At 43.0% G+C, this 19,608-nt stretch overlaps 1 protein-coding gene across 1 annotated transcript in view; it reads left to right on the top strand.

Moving 5' to 3' along the window:
- The window catches only part of LOC115145150 (capping protein, Arp2/3 and myosin-I linker protein 3-like), a 53,799-nt gene that overhangs the window by 20,795 nt on the left and 13,396 nt on the right, over nt 1-19,608 (top strand). Inside the window, exons 19-31 of the mRNA XM_065003137.1 lie at nt 3,997-4,096; nt 4,514-4,568; nt 7,165-7,337; nt 7,431-7,499; nt 8,055-8,148; nt 8,383-8,481; nt 12,698-12,817; nt 14,890-15,003; nt 15,124-15,299; nt 15,514-15,601; nt 15,870-15,989; nt 16,064-16,130; nt 16,536-16,723. Coding sequence (XP_064859209.1) covers nt 3,997-4,096; nt 4,514-4,568; nt 7,165-7,337; nt 7,431-7,499; nt 8,055-8,148; nt 8,383-8,481; nt 12,698-12,817; nt 14,890-15,003; nt 15,124-15,299; nt 15,514-15,601; nt 15,870-15,989; nt 16,064-16,130; nt 16,536-16,723 — 1,463 coding nt within the window. The remainder of the gene's footprint in view (nt 1-3,996; nt 4,097-4,513; nt 4,569-7,164; nt 7,338-7,430; nt 7,500-8,054; nt 8,149-8,382; nt 8,482-12,697; nt 12,818-14,889; nt 15,004-15,123; nt 15,300-15,513; nt 15,602-15,869; nt 15,990-16,063; nt 16,131-16,535; nt 16,724-19,608) is intronic.

Below are 19,608 nucleotides of genomic sequence, written 5' to 3'. Positions count from 1 at the left end.
GCATTTCACTTAACAGGTGCGCCTTGTTAAAAGTTAATTTGTGGAATTTATTTCCTTCTTAGTGTGTTTGAGCCAATCAGTTGTGTTGTGACAAGGTATTGGGAGGGTATACAGAAGATAGCCCTATTTGGTAAAATACTAAGTCCATATAATGGCAAGAACAGCTCAAATAAGCAAAGGAAAATGACAGTCCATCGTTACTTTAAGACATGAAGGTCAGTCAATACGGAACATTTCAAGAACTTTTAAAGTTTCTTCAAGTGCAGTCGCAAAAACCATCAAGCACTAAAATGAAACTGGCTCTCATGAGGACCGCCAAAGGAATGGAAGAACCTCTGCTGCAGAGAATAAGTTCTTTAGAGTTACCAGCCTCAGAAATTGCAGTCCAAATAAAGGCTTTACAGAGTTCAAGCAACAGACATATCTCCACATCAACTGTTCAGAGGAGAATGCGTGAATCAGGACTTCATGATCAAATTGCTGCAAAGAAACCACTACTAGGACATCAATAAGAAGAAGAGACTTGCTTGGGCCAAGAAACACGAGCAATGGACATTAGACCGGTGGAAATGTGTCCTTTGGTTTGGAGTCCAAATTTGAGATGTTTGGTTCCCACCGCTGCGTCTTTGTGAGATACGGATGATCTCCGCATGTGTATTTCCCACCGTAAAGCTTGGAGGAGGAGGTGTTATGGTGTGACGGTGCTTTGCTGGTGACACTGTCTGTGATTTATTTAGAATTCAAGGTACACTTAAGCAGCATGGCTACCACAGCATTGATACGCCATCTCATCTGGTTTGGCCTTAGTGTCACTATCATTTGTTTTTCAACAGGACAACACCTCCAAGCTGTGTAAGGGCTATTTGACCAAGATGGAGAGTGATGGAGTGCTGCATCAGATGACCTGGCCTCCACACTCCCCTGACCTCAACCAAATTGAGATGGTTTGGGATGAGTCGGACCGCATAGTGAAGGAAAACAGCCAAAAACTGCTCAGCATATGTGGGAACTCCTTCAAGACTGTTGGAAAAGCATTCCAGGTGAAGCTGGTTGAGAGAATGCCAAAAGTGTGCAAAGCTGTCATCACTGCAAATGGTTGCTATTTGTTTAACACTTTTTTTGGTTGAGTAGGTGTTCTGAAACTTTTGACCGGTAGTGTACATAGACACACTGGCACACCTAGATTATGTTGGAGAGGCTTCCATTAAAGAACACCCTCTGTATTCTGTTAGACAGGTAACTCTTTGTCCACAATATAGCAGGGGGTGTAAAGCCACAATATACGTACATGTGTTTTTCCAGTAGCAGACTATGATCGATAATGTCAAAATCCACACTGAAATCTAACAAAACAGCTTTTTATCATCAATTTCTCTCAGCCAATCCTCAGTCATTTGTGTAAGTGCTGTGCTTGTTGAATGTCCTTCCTATAAGCATGCTGAAAGTCTGTTGTCAATTTGTTTAGAGTAAAATAGCATTGTATCTGGTCAAACACCATTTTTTCCCAAAGTTTACTAAGGGTTGGTAACAGGCTGATTGGTCGGCTATTTGAGCCAGTAAAGAGGGCTTTACTATTCATGGGTAGCAGAATGTCACGCCCTGACCACAGAGAGCTTTTTATTCTCTATGTTGGTTCGGTCGGGGTGTGACTAGGGTGGGTCATCTAGGTGATTTATATTTCTTTGTTGGCCTGGCATGGTTCCCAATCAGAGGCAGCTGTTTATTGTTGTCTCTGATTGGGGATCATATTTAGGCATTCATTTCCCCTTTGAGTTTTGTGGGATCTTGAATATGGATAGTTGCCTGTTAGCACTACTGTTAGCGTCATGTTTTGTTTGAGATTATTGTTTTGTTTTGCTGTGAGTTTCACTTAGTAATAAAAAGATGTGGAACCCAGATCACGCTGCGCTTTGGTGCACTTATTATGACAAACGTGACACAGAATTACTTTTGCTTCCCTCCAGGCCTGAGGGCACACGCTTTCTAGTTAGCTTAGATTGAAGATACGGCAAGTAGGAGTGGAAATATCGTCCGCAATATCGTGGCTTGTCATTGTTGATAGACAACAATATTTTTTCACCTATTGCATACTGACTTTACAGAATTCAAAATTACAACGCTTGTCTTTCCTAATATGATCAGTTATACTTGGATGTGCAGTGTCAGTGTTTGTTGCTGGCATGTCATGCCTAAGTTTGCTAATCTTGCAACTGAAAAAATCATTAAAGTAATTGGCAATATCAGTGGGTTTTGTGATGAATGAGCCATCTGATTCAATGGATGATGGAGCTGAGTTTGCCTTTTTGCCCTTCATTTCATTTAAGGTTCTCCAAAGCTTGTTTCCATCATTCTTTCTATCATTTATCTTTGTTTCATTGTATAGTTTCTTATTATTTTTATTTAGTTTAGTCACATGATTTCTCAATAGATTTTGCAGCCAGACTTATTTGCCATTCCTTTTGCCTCGTCCCTCTCAACCATACAATTTTTCAATTCCTCATCAATCCATGGGGATTTAACAGTTTTTACAGTCATTTTCTTAATGGGTGCATGCTTATTAGCTTATACACGATATTAGGCCCAGCCTTTGGATCTTTGGTTTTCCTAGATATGGCTACTATATTCTGATCACTACATCTGATGGATTTAGATACTGCTTTAAAGCAAATTTCTGCAGCATTAGTAAAGATGTGATCAATACAGGTTGATGATTTCATTCCTGTGCTTTTTGTAACTATCCTGGTAGGTTGACTGATAACCTGAACCAGGTTGCAGGCACTGGTTACAGTCTGAAGCTTTTTCTTAAGTGCGCAGCTTGATGAAAGCCAGTCAATATTTAAATCACTGAGAAAATATACCTCTCTGTTGATATCACATACATTATCAATCATTTCACTCATGTTATCCAGATACTGACTTTTAGTACTTGGTAGTCTATCGCAGCTTCCCACCAGAATGGGCTTTAGATGAGGCAGATGAAGCTGTAGCCATATTACTTCAACAGTATTTAACATGAAATCCTCTCAAAGCTTTACATGAATGTGGTTCTGTATATAAACAGCAGCACCTCCACCATTAGCATTTCTGTATTTTCTGTAGATGTTATAACCATGTATTGCCACCACTGTATCATCAAAGGTATTATCTGAGTGAGTTTTAGAGATAGTCAGAATATGAATGTCATCTGTTACTAGCAAGTTATTGATTTCATGAACCGTGTTTCTTAAGCTACATACAGAGCCTTCGGAAAGTATTCAGAACCCTTGACTTTACAGCCTTATTCTAAAATTCATGAAATTCTTTTTTTTTCATCAATCTACACACAATACCCATAATGACAAAGCAAACATTGAATTTGTTGACATTTTTGCTAATGTATTACAATTTAAAAAATGTTAATATTACATTTACATAAGTTTGGCAGCATCGAGTCTTCTTGGGTGTGACGCTACAAGTTTGTCACACCTTTATATGTTGAGTTTCTCCCATTCGTCTCACAGATCCTCTCATGCGCATGTTATGTATGTTAGTGCAGGGTGAGCTGCACACAGTGTATTTCCTACTTGGGCACACCGCCCGAGTGCTATATCTCTGGTTCATAGGCACATGATTACTGCATACAATAGCTGTAGGATCAGCAGGGCAGTTAGAGGGACATACATTAGGTTACTTACATTGTCTACCAACTCCCCTGGGATAATGTACATTTGCTGAAGCATTGTGACAACTTAGCGACACAATGGTAGGTATTAACCGAGCTGGGCTTGGGTCATTGATACGTCCTTGTTTCAACGCAGCCTTATAATGCTGTGAAAGGATCCAGGAACCCAAATTATTCGGGTGGATCCCATCCTCCTTGTAAAATTGGTTTTTGTTTCCAAAAGCTATTGAGATTGTCAACAAAAGTTATACCCGTTGAGCTGCAATAATCAGGTAGCCAATTGCGAAGATAAAGTGTTTATTTGATGTAGTTGGGTTTGTGGTTTGTGTTTACAGGGCTGGATGCAGACCTTCTCTCAGTCCTGCCAGCTCTCTCCAGACACACCTCCCTAAAGCACCTGTATCTGGGCAAGAACTTCAACATCAAGAGCAGCAGGTAAAGCACTACAAAGGCACAGTGTGTGTGTGTGTGTGTGTGTGTGTGTGTGTGTGTGTGTGTGTGTGTGTGTGTGTGTGTGTGTGTGTGTGGTTGTGTGTGGTTGTGTGTGGGTGTCTGTTTGTGGGAGCATGCGTGTGCGTGTGTGCGTGTGTGTGTGTGTGTGTGTGTGTGTGTGTGTGTGTGTGTGTGTGTGTGTGTGTGTGTGTGTGTGTGTGTGTGGTTGTGTGTGGTTGTGTGTGGGTGTCTGTTTGTGGGGGCATGCGTGTGCATGTGTGTGCGTGTGTCAGTTTGCTTCACAGCTTGATTTTCCTCAGGCAGACTGGGATGATTACGATAGCGGCAGGAAATGACTAGTGCCAGAGCTCCTGCTGAGTGTAGCCTGAACTGCCTCTCTCCCCATGGCTCTATCTACAGGGTGCTGGAGGAAATCCTACAGAAGCTGGTCCAACTCATACAGGAGGAGGAATGTGTGAGTGAGAATGCGTCAACATTCACACATTACACAATATAATATTCCATTTTATATTCACTGATTGTACTGCAGAGTTTTTACACAAACGCACAAACACTATAGACATTCATTTACTCAGTGAAAACTCATGGTCAAATACTGACATTCACCACACACACATACTGTATTTGACATGGTACTCTCTCAAACTCTTTATCTTCTACAAAATGGTGTTTTCCTTAATGTATATCACTCCATGTGTAACGGCTCTCTTCTATCTCCTCCTCTGACGAAGAGGTAGAACAAGGGTCGGACCAAAATGCAGCGTGATGATGATTCATGATATTTTAATGAAGGAAAAACTATACATACAGAAACTACAAAAATAACTAAATGAAATAACGAAAACCGAAACAGCCCTATCTGGTGCAAACACAAAGACAGGAACAATCACCCACGAAACACTCACAGAATATGGCTGCCTAAATATGGTTCCCAATCAGAGACAACGATAATCACCTGACTCTGATTGAGAACCGCCTCAGGCAGCCATAGACTACGTAGACACCCCACAAAACCCCTAAGACAAAAACACACCACAATAACCCATGTCACACCCTGGCCTGACCAAATAAAGAAAGAAAACACAAAATACTAAGACCAAGGCGTGACAGAACCCCCCCCCCCCCCCTAAGGTGCGTCTGTCCATGGTGGCGGCACCGGCTCGGGACGTGGACCCCACTCCATAAATGTCATAGTTCCTCACCCTCGCGTCCTGGGATAATCCACCCTCGCCGCCGACCATGGCCTAATAGTCCTCACCCAGAACCCCACTGGACTGAGGAGCAGCTCGTGACTGAGGGGCAGCTCGGGACTGAGGGGCAGCTCGGGACTGAGGGGCAGCTCGGGACTGAGGCAGCTCGGGACTGAGGGGTAGCTCGGGACTGAGGGGTAGCTCGGGACTGAGGGGAAGCTCGGGACTGAGGGGAAGCTCAGGACTGAGGGGCAGTTCAGCACTGAGGGGAAGCCCAGCACTGAGGGGAAGCCCAGCACTGAGGGAAAGCCTAGCACTGAGAGGAAGCTCAGCACTGAGAGGAAGCTCAGCACTGAGAGGAAGCTCAGCACTGAGAGGAAGCTCAGGCAGGTAGTTGGCTCTGGCAGATCCTGGCTGGCTGGCGGATCTGGAAGAGTCTGGTTGACTGGCAGATCTGGAAGAGTCTGGTTGACTGGCAGATCTGGAAGAGTCTGGTTGACTGGCAGATCTGGACGAGTCTGGTTGACTGGCAGATCTGGAAGAGTCTGGCTGACTGGCAGATCTGGAAGAGTCTGGCTGACTGGCAGATCTGGAAGAGTCTGGCTGACTGGCGGATCTAGCTGCTCTGGCAGCTCCATGCAGACTGGCAGCTCTGGCTGCTCCATGCAGACTGGCAGCTCTGGCTGCTCCATGCAGACTGACAGCTCTGGCTGCTCTATGCAGACTGGCAGCTCCATGCAGTCTGACAGCTCAGGCTGCTCCATGCAGACTGGCAGCTCAGGCTGCGCTGAACAGGCAGGAGACTCCGGCAGCGCTGGAGAGAAGGAAGGCTCTGGCTGCGCTAAACAGGCGGGAGACTCCGGCAGCGCTGGAGAGGCGAGGCGCACTGTAGGCCTGATGCGTGGTGCTGGCACTGGTGGAACTGGATAGAGAACACGCACAGGAAGCCTGGTGCGGGGAGCTGCCACCGGAGGACTGGTGTGTAGAGGTGGCTCTGGATAGACCGGACCGTGCAGGCGCACTGGAGCTCTTGAGCACCAAGCCTGCCCAACCTTACCTGGCTCGATGCCCACTCCAGCCCGGCCAATACGAAGAGCTGGTATGAACCGCACCGGGCTATGCACCCACACTGGAGACACCGTGCGCTCCATAGCATAACACGGTGCCTGCTCGGTCTCTCTAGCCCCCCGGTAAGCACAGGGAGTTTGCGCAGGTCTCCTACCTGGCATAGCCATACTCCCTGTGAGCCACCCCCCCAATACATTTTTGGGGCTGACTCTCAGGCTTCCATCCGCGTCGCCGTGCTGCCTCCTCATACCAGCGCCTCTCCGCTTTCGCCGCCTCCAGTTCTTCCTTGGGGCGGCGATATTCTCCAGGCTGAGCCCAAGGTCCTTCACCGTCCAGTTCGTCCTCCCATGTCCAGTCCTTCTCTCGCTGCACCTTGGTGCGGCTACACTCCCCTGGTTTAGCCCAGGGTCCTCTCCCGTCGAGGATTTCCTCCCAAGTCCAGAAATTCGTGACACCATGGCTCTGTTACTGTGGAATGTAACATATTGTGCCTTCTGAATGATTCACTTTGTGTACAAAGCTATGACACATCGCTCTGTTTATTACAAATGCTGAGTTCCTACGTTTCTCCTCAGCACTGCTCCCAACTGTTCATAGCAGCGTTTTACCATCTCTCTCCGCTGTCATCTCCTTCTCTGTCCTCTGTCCTGTCCGACCCTCTTCTTCTGCCTTACCTTTCACCTGGTCTCCACCCTTACCTCTCACCCAACCATCTCACCCCCACTGCCTTGCCCTCTCCCGTCTCCCTCACGCCACACCCTTTCTCTCTCCCTCTTCCCTGTCCCTCCTCAGGCCCTCCAGTCCCTCTCCCTGGCTGACTCGCGGCTGCGTTCTCGCGGTACAGTGCTAGTAAATGCTCTGGGTAGTAACACCTGCCTACGTAAGGTGGACCTGAGTGGGAACAGCCTGGAGGACATTGGAGCCAAGATGCTGAGCAAAGCCCTACAGATCAACACCACACTCAGGCAAGAGACAGAGAGCGGGAAGGAGAGAGATAGAGGGTATTGTCAGGTATGGTGATGGTTGTTTTTAACACTTCCTCTCCCCTGTCCTGAAAGGAGTGTGACGTGGGATCGTAACAACACCTCAGCTACAGGATTCCTGGATGTGGCTCGAGCCCTTGAACAGTGAGACGATTTGTTCGTCAAACACACACACGCATGCTCGCACACATACACACACTCAGTCTTCTAAATCCGTTATAGCTCGCTATAGCTTATTTTACAGACCCCTTTGATGAATTTGTACGCTCAAAATACAGGAAGCGAGAGAGTTGATATAAATAGCTTCCAAGAGACATGGGGATGCCTGAAGCTATGTCTAACTTTGATGTTCTGTTGTTCAGAAAGAATTTTCAGAATTAGCTGGCTAATATATCAACTCAGATACATGTGAACCAGACCTAGCTTACTGTACACATTGAAACTTGCGATCTCAAATGGCCTAGGGATGTGTTTAGGCTATAGATCACATTGGGGGTATTAAGGGGGTATTTTGGAAGGGATTCCGTTCACAGGGATTATTAACCCTTACCCTTGGGTCTGTAATGCAATTTTATATAGCTATCTTTCTCTATCTCCTTTATTTCGCTGTCTCCTTCCTCTCCATCTCCTTCCTTTCTCTGTCTCCTTCCTAACTCAAACCTCTTGTCTTTCTCTCACCTCCGATGTGTTCTCTCCCAGTAACTTCACCTTGCAGTACATGCCCCTCCCCCTCAGTGACATCAGCCAGGCGTACCGTAGCGCCCCCGAGAGGGCAGAGCAGGCACTGACCAAGGTGGGCTCCTTATATGCTCCCATCTAAATCCTCCCTCCAACCCTCTGTTAACCATCCTCTCCTTTCTTCTGCCTCTCCATTTCCTCTCCTTTCCTCCAATGCTTCCTTTCTGTACTGGCACCATCATTCTCTCTCTCTTCCTGCCCTTTCCATTTCAATTGACTCTGCTTCATTGACATTTTCACACAGTAGTATTGCCTGTGTGAGTGAATGGTTTTTATCTGTGGCCATCAGATCCAGCGTGCTCTGCTGAGGAACAACCAGACTCAGCGCTTCTCTCAGAGACAGGCTCTACGGCTGCACCAGGGCCTGGTCACCAGCACTGCTGAACAGGTAGCTAATGTACAGTCTATTCTGAAAGTATTCAGACCTCTTGACTTTTTCAACATTTTGTTACGTTACAGCCTTATTCTAAAATGGATCAAATAAAAAAAATGTCCTAATCAATCTACACACAACATTCCATAATGACAAAGCAAAAACAGGTTCCTATACATTTCTAAAAAACAGAAATAACTTATTTACCTAAGTTTTCAGACCCTTTGCTATGAGACTCGAAATTGAACTCAGGTCCATTCTGTTTCCATTGATCATCCTTAAGGCGTTTCTATAACGTGATTGGAATCCACCTGTGGTAAATTCAATTGATTGGACATGATTTGGAAGGGCAAAAACCGAGCAAAAACCAAGCCATGAGGTTGAAGGAATTGTCCGTAGAGCTCCGAGACAGGAATGTGTCAAGGCACAGATCTGGGGAAGGGTACCAAAAAAACTATGCAGCAATTGAATTTAATTTATTTTGGGTAACAGACAAATACAACAAAATGTACGATGTGGATCCAGAGGATATCACTTGAAAGTATTCATTAAAACGCTTGTTTCCAAATTGGTCCTCGATGGTAAAAACAATAACACATATAATGATTAAAAGGCAAGACTCAATTACAAACAACCTTAGAAATCACCCATAATTCATTTCACATTAAAACAATCTATTAATTGCACATCATACCGATCCTTCAAATAAATTGGTCCACTCTTGGCTCCAAAGGCAACAAGCCCACCTCCCGGAAGTCCTGTACCCCAATGTGGGTCCTAGGGGGGGACATTCAGCATATACAGTACCTGATAACATTATTTTACATGACCTGCATTCTCTTTTTCAGCTTTTTTGATAGCCCACTATAACAGGCAGAGCAGGATTTATCAAAATGACACTGAATCAAGGTTGAGACAAGCAGTTTCTTACTTTTAATGTTAAAATATCTAGTGTCACGATATAACATTTTCAATTTTTTTTCGCCATTTTAGAAAGAATTCTGGCAGCAATCAGGTTTCCAGAAAGGTATTGATCTAGGGACACACCAAGATAAGATACACTTGTTTTAGACTCAATCTCATTGCCTGCACAGTTTACCGTTATCTAGTCAGCCCTAAGCAATCTACGTTTTCATCCAAGCAAAATCGATTAAGTTTTTCCCAAATGTAGTGACAATTTGTTGTCAGACAACCAATCTCTAACAAAATGCAAATCCTTACTCAGGGTCTCCTCTATGTAAACTGTATCCTTCCCTGATACCAGTATGTCTGAATCATCAGCATAAAGCAAGAGTTTGCACATTACTGTATCTGACATATCATTAACGTATATAAGAAATAGGAGAGGCCCGAAAACTCCACCTGATTTTTCTTTGTCTGACAGAACATCACCAACATTGCACACTTGTGTTCTGTTGGTCAGATAAGACCTAAACCAATTCACTGCTACATCATTTAGACCCATGCATGTCAGCTGTTCTAAAGCCAGATTGGAGTTCATAAAGAAGTTTGTGCTCAATTAAGGTATCCCTTAAGTTGATAAAACAAATCATCTCTCAACAACTTTGTAAATGGTGCTGAGGATTGTCACAGGCCTGTAGTTTCCTACATTTGTTTTACTGCTCTTCTTGTGGAGCGGAACCACCCGGGCTGTTTTGAGATCCTTGGGAAATGTACCACGACTAATAGAAAGGTTTACAATATGCGTTATCATTTTAGCAGTGACACAAGCACTATCCTTTATGAATCTTGCAGGAAGGTTATCCAGCCCAGTTTCTTTGTTTGTGCTCATTAAGCATAGTAGACTGGAAACGTTGTCCTCAGTTACCATGCACAGCTCTAACAAATCATTTGTGATACCTTTGCTACGGTAAAAGTTGTTCATGAAAGACTGGCTATAGTGGTAAAAAATGTGGTAAAATAATCTCCAACCTTTGCCTGGCCATAACATAAAACATCATCAATATCCAGACAAATAGTACAGGATTTTACCTTATGGGGGAGTTTTGGAGCCAATGTCCTTTAACATTTTCCACAGTTTACAAGGCCGATGTAAGTTGTCATTAACGACATCTATATAATGTTGGAATTTAGCCTTATCCATTTTGTATCTTGCCTTGTTTCTACAGTTAATATAACCATCATAATCTGGTTGTAGATTTGTCCTTCTGAAGCTGGCCAGGTAATCGATCCCTTTTCCTTATGAGGTCTAAGATCTCGGAAGTGATCCATTTCTCTGACCGCTGTTTGATTCAAATTTGTTTCATCGGAGCCAGAGAGTCAAGTGAAGACAGAAACAGATCTTTAAAAAGATACCAAGCTTGATCGTCACAGTTTAGTACATGAGACCAATCCAAAATTCCATGTATTGAAGCATTGAAGGTCCCCAAGAACATAGTGGCCTCCATCGTTCTTAAATGGAAGAAGTCTGGAACCACCAAGACTCTTCTTAGAGCTGTCCCCCTGGCCAAACTGAGCAATCGGAGGAAAAGGGGCTTTGTCAGGGAGGTGACCAAGAACCCAATGGTCAGTCTGACACAGTTTCAGAGTTCCTCTGTGGAGATGGGAGAACCTTCCAGAAGGACAACCATCTCTGCAGCACTCTACCAATCAGGCCTTTATGGTATAGTGGCCAGACGGAAGCCACTCATCAGTAAAAGGCACATGACAGCCCACTTGGAGTTTGCCAAAAGGCCCCTAAAGAATTCAGAAAATGACAAACAAGATTCTCCGGTCTGATGAAACCAAGATTGAACTCTTTGGCCTGAATGCCAAGCGTTTGGAGGGAACCTGGCACCATCCGTACTTTGAAGCATGGTGGTGGCAGCATCATGCTGTGGGGATGTTTTTCAGTGGCAGGGACTGGGAGACTAGTCAGGATCGAGGGAAAGATGAACCGAGCAAAGTACAGAGAGATCCTTGATAAAAAACCTGTTCCAGAGTGCTCAGGACCTCAGACTGGGGCGAAGGTTCACCTTCCAACAGGACAACGACCCTAAGCACACTGCCAAGACAACGCATGAGTGGCTTCGGGACAAGTCTCTGAATGTCCTTGAGTGGCCCAGCCGGAGCCTGGACTTGAACCCAGACATGAAAATAGCTGTGCAGCGACGCTTCCCGTCCAACCTGACAGAGCTTGAGAGGAGCTGCTGCAGAGAAGAGTGGGAGAAAATCCCCCAAAACAGGTGTGCCAAGCTTGTAGTGTCATACCCAAGAAGACTTGAGGTTGTAATCGCTACCAAAGGTGCTTCAACAAAGCACTGAGGGTCTGAAATCTTATGTAAATGTTTTTTATTTTTAATACATTTGCAAACATTTCTAAAACACCTGTTTTTACTTTGTTATTATGGGATATTGTGTGTAGATTGATGAGGGGGAAAAACTATTTAATACATTTTAGAGTAAGGCTGAAACGTTGCAAAATGTGGAAAAAGTCAAGGGGTCTGTATACTTTCCGAATGCACTCTATATGTGTGTTAGTTTTATGTGTGTAATTGAGAGACAATGAGTTGAGCCATGTTAGAGCAATAATATTGCTCTAATGATGGCTTATTGCTCTAAGGAGGGCTCAACTCATTGTCTATCAATAATATTGCTCTAATGATGGTTTATTGCTCTAATGAGGGCTCAACTCATTGTCTCTCAATAATATTGCTCTAATGATGGCTTATTGCTCTAAGGAGGGCTCAACTCATTGTCTCTCAATACTATTGCTCTAATGGCTTATTGCTCTAAGGAGGGCTCAACTCATTGTCTCTCAATAATATTGCTCTAATGATGGCTTATTGCTCTAAGGAGGGCTCAACTCATTGTCTCTCAATAATATTGCTCTAGTGATGGCTTATTGCTCTAAGGAGGGCTCAACTCATTGTCTCTCAATAATATTGCTCTAATGATGGCTTATTGCTCTAAGGAGGGCTCAACTCATTGTCTCTCAATACTATTGCTCTAATGGCTTATTGCTCTAAGGAGGGCTCAACTCATTGTCTCTCAATAATATTGCTCTAATGGCGTATTGCTCTAAGGAGGGCTCAACTCATTGTCTCTCAATAATATTGCTCTAATGATGGCTTATTGCTCTAAGGAGGGCTCAACTCATTGTCTTTCAATAATATTGCTCTAATGATGGCTCAACTCATTGTCTCTCAATAATATTGCTCTGATGATGGCTCAACTCATTGTCTCTCAATCACACACAGTATGTATGCAATCTCTGTTCTCTGTTTCCCAGGTGATGGAGCGTCTGTGTGTGCGTGTGCAGCAGCAGGTGTGTGTGCTGCGTGGAGTAGGGGAGATGGAGGAGATTCAAGCTGCTAAACAAGTGCTGAAGGAGGCCAGGAACTCTCGCGCGGTGAGCGTGTGTGCATGCGTGAATCATTTCTCTAATCTCTCGATTGTAGTTGAGTGTTTAAGTGTATGTGGTCTTCCTACTAGGGTATCAGTGAGGATTTCACACACTGGACAACTTGTTACAGCTGTTGATACGTCATTGATGATAATCTGGCAAATGTTGCCATGTCATTACATTACGATATAAGGTGGGGTCATAGCTATATTCAATACAATTCACGAGTTGATTTAAAACCTGTTTATCCGTTAATCATGTTTAGTGCCTTGACGGATTTGCCCACAATCGTGTGACATGAAACATTACTTTTCTGTCCATGCATTTATGGCAGTGTAAGTTGTCGTCATATATTAAGCATTAATCAGTTCAATTAGAAATTGAACTCTATAAGAATACTGCCTCTGGCTTTTTCTTGTATAGAGATCTCAGAAATGCACTGTAACTACCTAACATTTCACATCTTCTTATGTTACGGGGTGAAACCAGTTTTCATGGGCACACAAAAAATCTAAAATAATAAACGCGATTGCAAAATCAAATGCTTGTAACCAACAGAGTCACCTTACCTTGATACTTAAAACCTAAATCGATACTGTCATTAAAATGGTTCTTCAATAATTATGCATCATACTTGTTGGATGTGCATTTGGTGTCCAGCTGATTAGATATGCCCTGGTATTTTCACACATCATCATCTGATCCAAGGAAGGAATTTTCTGATTGACAGTCAAGTGATAAACAGCTGTTGTGATATAGCACATGCAATGCAACAACAGCCCAAGTGCTGGGAACAAAAGTGTTCATGAGGAATGTCCAGAAAATGTTGGTGTCTCATTCCTTACGCTGGTGTGCCTGGATCACCATTGGATCTAATATCCCTAGCAAATTGATCACCTGTTGTTGTCTGCTTGATTTACAGTAGTGTCTTTTTTTAGATTTAACAGAGAAAGCATCAAGTTAATGTGTTCATGTTTTCATATGTTTTTCTGCCTCGGATTGGACACGGAGTCTACTGTGGACTATTGCGCAACACCCAACGCTATTCCTATGAATTATTTTGGATATAATGACAACAAATTACATAACATAATGGGCTTATCCACAATATGATCTGGTAATGAAATAACATGACAAATACATTTTGGTTTCCATTGTTACACCTGCAATTTAAAGAAATACAAGTGGCTTGAAGTAGCCTACTTGAAGTTGTACTTCAATTACCGGAATAGGCCATCCCTTGAAAATTAGACATTTTCTAAATTTTGGTGCTTGAAAAGTCATTGTAATTATTGTAGCCAATTTTGTAAGTTCTCCTGCTCCTTTATAATTATCCGTATTTTTTTTTTTTATACATTTCTGTGAGAGATGTGACCACTTTCGTTTGTTTCCCGCTGCTTCAATTGAATGGTGTTGCGCTCCTCTGTTGAGTAAAACTATGTGCGGTTATTTTGAGGACGACAAGATCTAATGTTGCCTTCAACTTGGCTTTCCATACAAATCCTTCGATTAAAAAAGGAAACTGGTATTTGGTCAAATTCGCATTAGAAAAACAGCGATGCTCACCATTCAAATGGTGAGATTAATGCTACCGCTATTCATAACTTTATTATGTGTGCCCGCGTGGGCTACAGAAAAATCACCATCATCGATTTAGTCAGGCAATGTCCACATTATTCTCACATATTTTAGAATGTACTATAATAATAATTTGAATATCAATGCATTGGCAAGGCCTAAAAAAAATGCATTATTCTTAAAGTGTTAATAATGGCCTACTTTTTGACACTTTTTGCATGCTTCATGCTTTTTTTTAAACATTGAATTTGACTTGCCAATGTCTGTATGAACCCTGCTTAAAAGATGTATAGTCCTTTGTCTATGTTGTTGTATTGGTGCAGTTAATGAGGTACATTTGCATATATTAACTTTTATACATGTGGAACTGCATTGAAATCATTTTGACATTTTGATCCCAATGGCACACATCAACCCCATTATTTGTGTATTAATTAGACTCTCTCTCTCTCACACACACACTCTTCATCTCTTTTTTTCTTTCTCTCTCTCTGTTTCAGCTGTACCCCTCCCTCTGTGAGCTAGCTCATGTGCTGTCAGTAGATGGGCCAGTCAGACAGAGACTGGACTCACTGGCAGGAGAACTGGCCAAGGCAGCTGACAAGGAACTACAGGTGCAATCCTCAATACATCCCATATTTATATAAACTTTTGATTTACTTCTTCATATTTTTATGGAATGGTTGAATATTTCATTGATTTATTGATTGTTTAATTGGCTTGTTGATTGACAGGTGATAGTTGACTCCATGGTGTCTCTCTGTCGTGAGCTGTGTCCGCTGTCCTCCTCTGCAGCAGAGAGATTGAGTCCTCCGCTCTCGTCCGTCTCTGAGCGTGTGTCCATCCCTCGCTCAGCCATCCGTACGGCCCTGATGGAGCGAGCAGCTCAGGACATCCACCGCGCGCTGGAGTAAGAAAGGGAGGGAAGGAGGGAGGGATGGAAGGAAGGAAGGAAAAAGAGGGGGAGCTGAAGGAGGAAGATAAGCGATGCAGTCTTATTTGTTTAATTTAATCAGTGTGGGTATCTGTGAACTAATTCCATCATACTGTCTTCCCCCTCCTCTCCGCCCTGCCTCCCTCTCCTGCTCCCTCTCCCTCTCTTTGTCTCTCTCCCCCTCTCCCAGAGAGGTGAAGCTCTCAGTGGTTTCATATCTCACCAACTCCATTGTGGATCAGATCTTGCAGGAGCTCTACGCCACTCAAAAGACCCTGGTATAGACATGCTGCCGTCTGTCTGTGTGTCTGTCTGTCTATAGGCCGGATATCGATTCTGTCACCTTTTGCCTACCATAACCAGTAACACTTTACTTGAAGGGGCACAAATAAGGCATTCATAACACCAGTATACACTTTAGCAGTATCATTCATAACAACCTTTATAGCACCTTTAATGAACCAGTCATAACACCTTTATGAGCGTTGCTGTATAACAACCTTCATAATACATTTATTCATGTGTAGCGTCTGCTCCCTGTCCCAGACACGTCAGGTGTCCCAGGTGAAGCGTTGGGAGGGGACATGTGATGGAGGGACAGGCCGGAGGTCACACAGACACAGAGACTCTCTGGACATCACAGACGAGGAGCTGGGCACCAGCATAGTAAGCATTGGGTGTTGACATTGTCTGTCTAGGATGTGTGTTGGTGTTTTGACATCTTTCTCTTCCCTCTCTAGGACACAATTGCCATTAAGAAGCACAGCTCTAGAACTAGGCGAATACGACCTGTTTCAACCAGACTGAGTGAGTATGTCTCCGTCCCACTATTTCTCTATATCCCTCTATCTCTCTCTTCCTCCCAGCTCTCTCTCTTTTATAGGTCCATTAGTGACTGTGTCCTGCTGTGTCTGTTTTTCTCTCCCTCTTTCCCTCTCCCTCATTCTCCTTCCTTCTCTCTCTCTGAGTGAGCCACTAATGGCTTGTGTGCATGCCAACCTGAACCCATTACTGCCTCAACATATTTGAGTGCAGTTGCCAATTGTTGTAGTTTTTAAACAGTGTTTATTTCAAGCACAGATGACAGCACCACATGACTGCTAAGGGAACTTCTACACTCTCGCTGCTTCCTTCTCCATTTCTCTCCCTTTTATGCATCTGTTTCGCTCTCATCTCGTCATCTTTCCATCTTTTTTTCTCTCTCTCTTTCAGGCCTGTGTGATGACTCCAGCTCCTCCCCGCCCCCCTCTACGTCCTCTTCTTTCTCAGCCCTCTCTCGCTCCGCATCCTGTGAGGGTCTGTCTGAACTCCCTACCCAGGGTGCACCTCTACATCATGTGACGCGGGTTAGGCCGAGGCCCCCACGGAGACACCGAGCAGGACACGCCCCGTCTGACACAGTAAGAGGAAGCTGACATTAGGATCTCACCCCGTATGGAATATACACTACCGTTCAAAAGTTTGGGGTCACTTAGAAATGTCCTTGGTTTTGAAAGAAAAGCCCTTTTTTTGGTCCATTAAAATAACATGAAATTGATCATAAATACAGTGTAGACATTGTTAATGTTGTAAACGACTATTGTAGCTGGAAACGGAAAATATTTTATGGAATATCTACATAGGCGTACAGAGGCCCATTATCAGAAACATCACTCCTGTGGTCCAATGGCACGTTGTGTTAGCTAATCCAAGTTTATAATTTTAAAAGGCTAATTGATCATTAGAAAACCCTTTTGCAATTATGTTAGCACAGCGGAAAACTATTGTTCTGATTGAATAAGCAATAAAACTGGCCTTCTTTATCAGCATTTGTGGGTTTGATTACAGGCTCAAAATGTCTAGAACTTTCTTCTGAAACTTGTCAGTCTATTCTTGTCTTCATCTGGCAGCTTCATTAAATAGTACCCCCAAAACACCAGTCTCAACGTCAACAGTGAAAAAAAAGAAAAAGCCATATCTCAGAAAAAGTCTTATCTCAGAATGGCCAATAAAAAGAGAAGCTTAAGATGGGCAAAAGAACACAGACACTGGACAGAGGAACTCTGCCTAGAAGGCCAGCATCGCGGACACTCTAATGTGTGCACCGGGGCATCCCACTCCTCTTTCCATTGTAGTTAGAGACAGTTTGCGTTGTTCTGTGAAGGGAGTAGGACACAGCGTTGTATGAGATCTTCAGTTTCTTGGTAATTTCTCACATGGAACAAGAACAAGAATAGACTGACGAGTTTCAGAATAAAGTTCTTTGTTTCTGTCCATTTTGAGCCTGTATTCGAACCCTCAAATGCTGATGCTCCAGATACTCAACTAGTCTAAAGAAGGCCAGTTTTATTGCTTCTTTAATCAGAACAACAGTTTTCAGCTGTGCTAATATAATTGCAAAAGGGTTTTCTAATGATCAATTAGCCTTTTAAAATTATAAACTTGGATTAGCTAACACAATGTGCCATTGGAACACAGGAGTGATGGTTGCTGATAATGGACCTCTGTACACTGTCATGACGTTGGCCTGGGGGTAGGTTTATGACAGTCATAAATAACTCCTCCCCCCCTTTTCCTCTCTCTACCCTACTAATGTGACATTTGAAAATCCCTTGGTTAACATAGAGATTCTGGGAACATCAGAAGGTGGGGGGATGAACTATATTCTGGTAATCCGACCAATTGAACATATGCGGTGGTACTTAATGAATATGATGTCAGTTCGGTTGTCATCTGAGATATTCTCATCAATGATAGGATGACATAAACTCTACAGAGGAAAGTCTGCACATTGTAGTTATCGGATTCACATGGAATTGTTGTTCAATTTACATGTTTGAATATAAAATTATTGGTGAAGAGATTAAATGTAATTTTAGCTTCCAAATGAGAGATTTGGGTTTTCATAAGGTTAGAGCTCTGCTCAATCAGTGGCCCGCCCCTGTGAAGAGAGATGGGTTATAAAACTTTTCAAACACACCCTTCTCGCTCCACTACATAAAGCCTTGACAAAAATGTAACCTCCTGTTCCGAGGATGTGAGGACGACGGTCCATACGTTAAAAGGACTAACATGTCAACTACAGAACTAAGCCAACCTCAGCGTGAGCTTTGGTTGCGAATGGTATGAATTTTGAACTCTTATTCACTACAGAAGTGATACCTCCTAGCCGATGAGTTAGCAACAGCAGCTGCAAACGTGGGCTAGGAAAGAACAGACAGAGTATCCCATCTACCACACAACGATGTTATTACAACGTATACAATTTACCACCAGAGACATTCTTCAAAGGACTCGGTTGGACAACGTGGCCTTCCATCTACGACCAACCTACCGAAGCGCAGCTCAGAGTAAATATTTATTGCATTTCCTTTTCCAAATGGGCGGTAATTTAGAATGCATAAGATACTGTATTTTCGATAGCACAGGTTCTTCCTTTGTTACTCAGTCTTCCCGCTCTTTCACTCAAACCCAGCCCCTTTTCTTTGTGTAACCAGCTATCATATCTGTTCCGCCCTCTAGGGACGTTTTCCTTTATGACGTAATTTGTAATCAAGGTATGATTCATTCTGTGCATGTGTAATTCTGTGTGATTAGTTAGGTATTTAGTAAATAAATAATTAAACCCAATTTTGTATTGCTGATTCAACTTGTTAGCCAGGGTTCGTGAAGATAACCAATAATTTACAACTTTCAGATGAGACTGAAATAAGGTGACGATTAATATTGACTGCTATTGATGTAAAATATTACTAGGTCTTTAAGAGTGTATTCAGAAGATAAAAGCTCTATAAATATTATTTTGTGGTGCCCCGACTTTGTAGTTAATTACATTTACATGATTAGCCCAATCAGGTAATATTAATCACAGAGAAAGGATTTTATAGAATAGCATGTCATATCACTTAATGCGACATAGCCAAAGACACGACAACACCTATGTAGATATTGCATAAAAAGTCAGCTGTTTCCAGCTACAATAGTCATTTACAACATTAACAATGTCTACACTGTATATCTGATCAATTTGATGTTATTTTAATGGTCAAAAAATGTGCTTTTATTTTAAAAAACAAGGACATTTCTAAGTGACCCCAAACTTTTGAATGGTACTGTATACTACTGAACTGCTGACTGTGTGTGATACTTAATTATGAATATGGAAATACAGGATCTATATTCACTTACAGTGGGGAGAACAAGTATTTGATACACTGCTGATTTAGCAGGTTTTCCTACTTACAAAGCATGTAGAGGTCTGGAATTTTTATCATAGGTACACTTCAACTGTGAGAGACGGAATCTA

The sequence above is a fragment of the Oncorhynchus nerka genome, linkage group LG17 (genome assembly GCF_034236695.1).
Source record: "Oncorhynchus nerka isolate Pitt River linkage group LG17, Oner_Uvic_2.0, whole genome shotgun sequence".
In the NCBI taxonomy this organism is placed as follows: domain Eukaryota; kingdom Metazoa; phylum Chordata; class Actinopteri; order Salmoniformes; family Salmonidae; genus Oncorhynchus; species Oncorhynchus nerka.
This window is presented reverse-complemented; position numbering and strand designations above follow the sequence as displayed.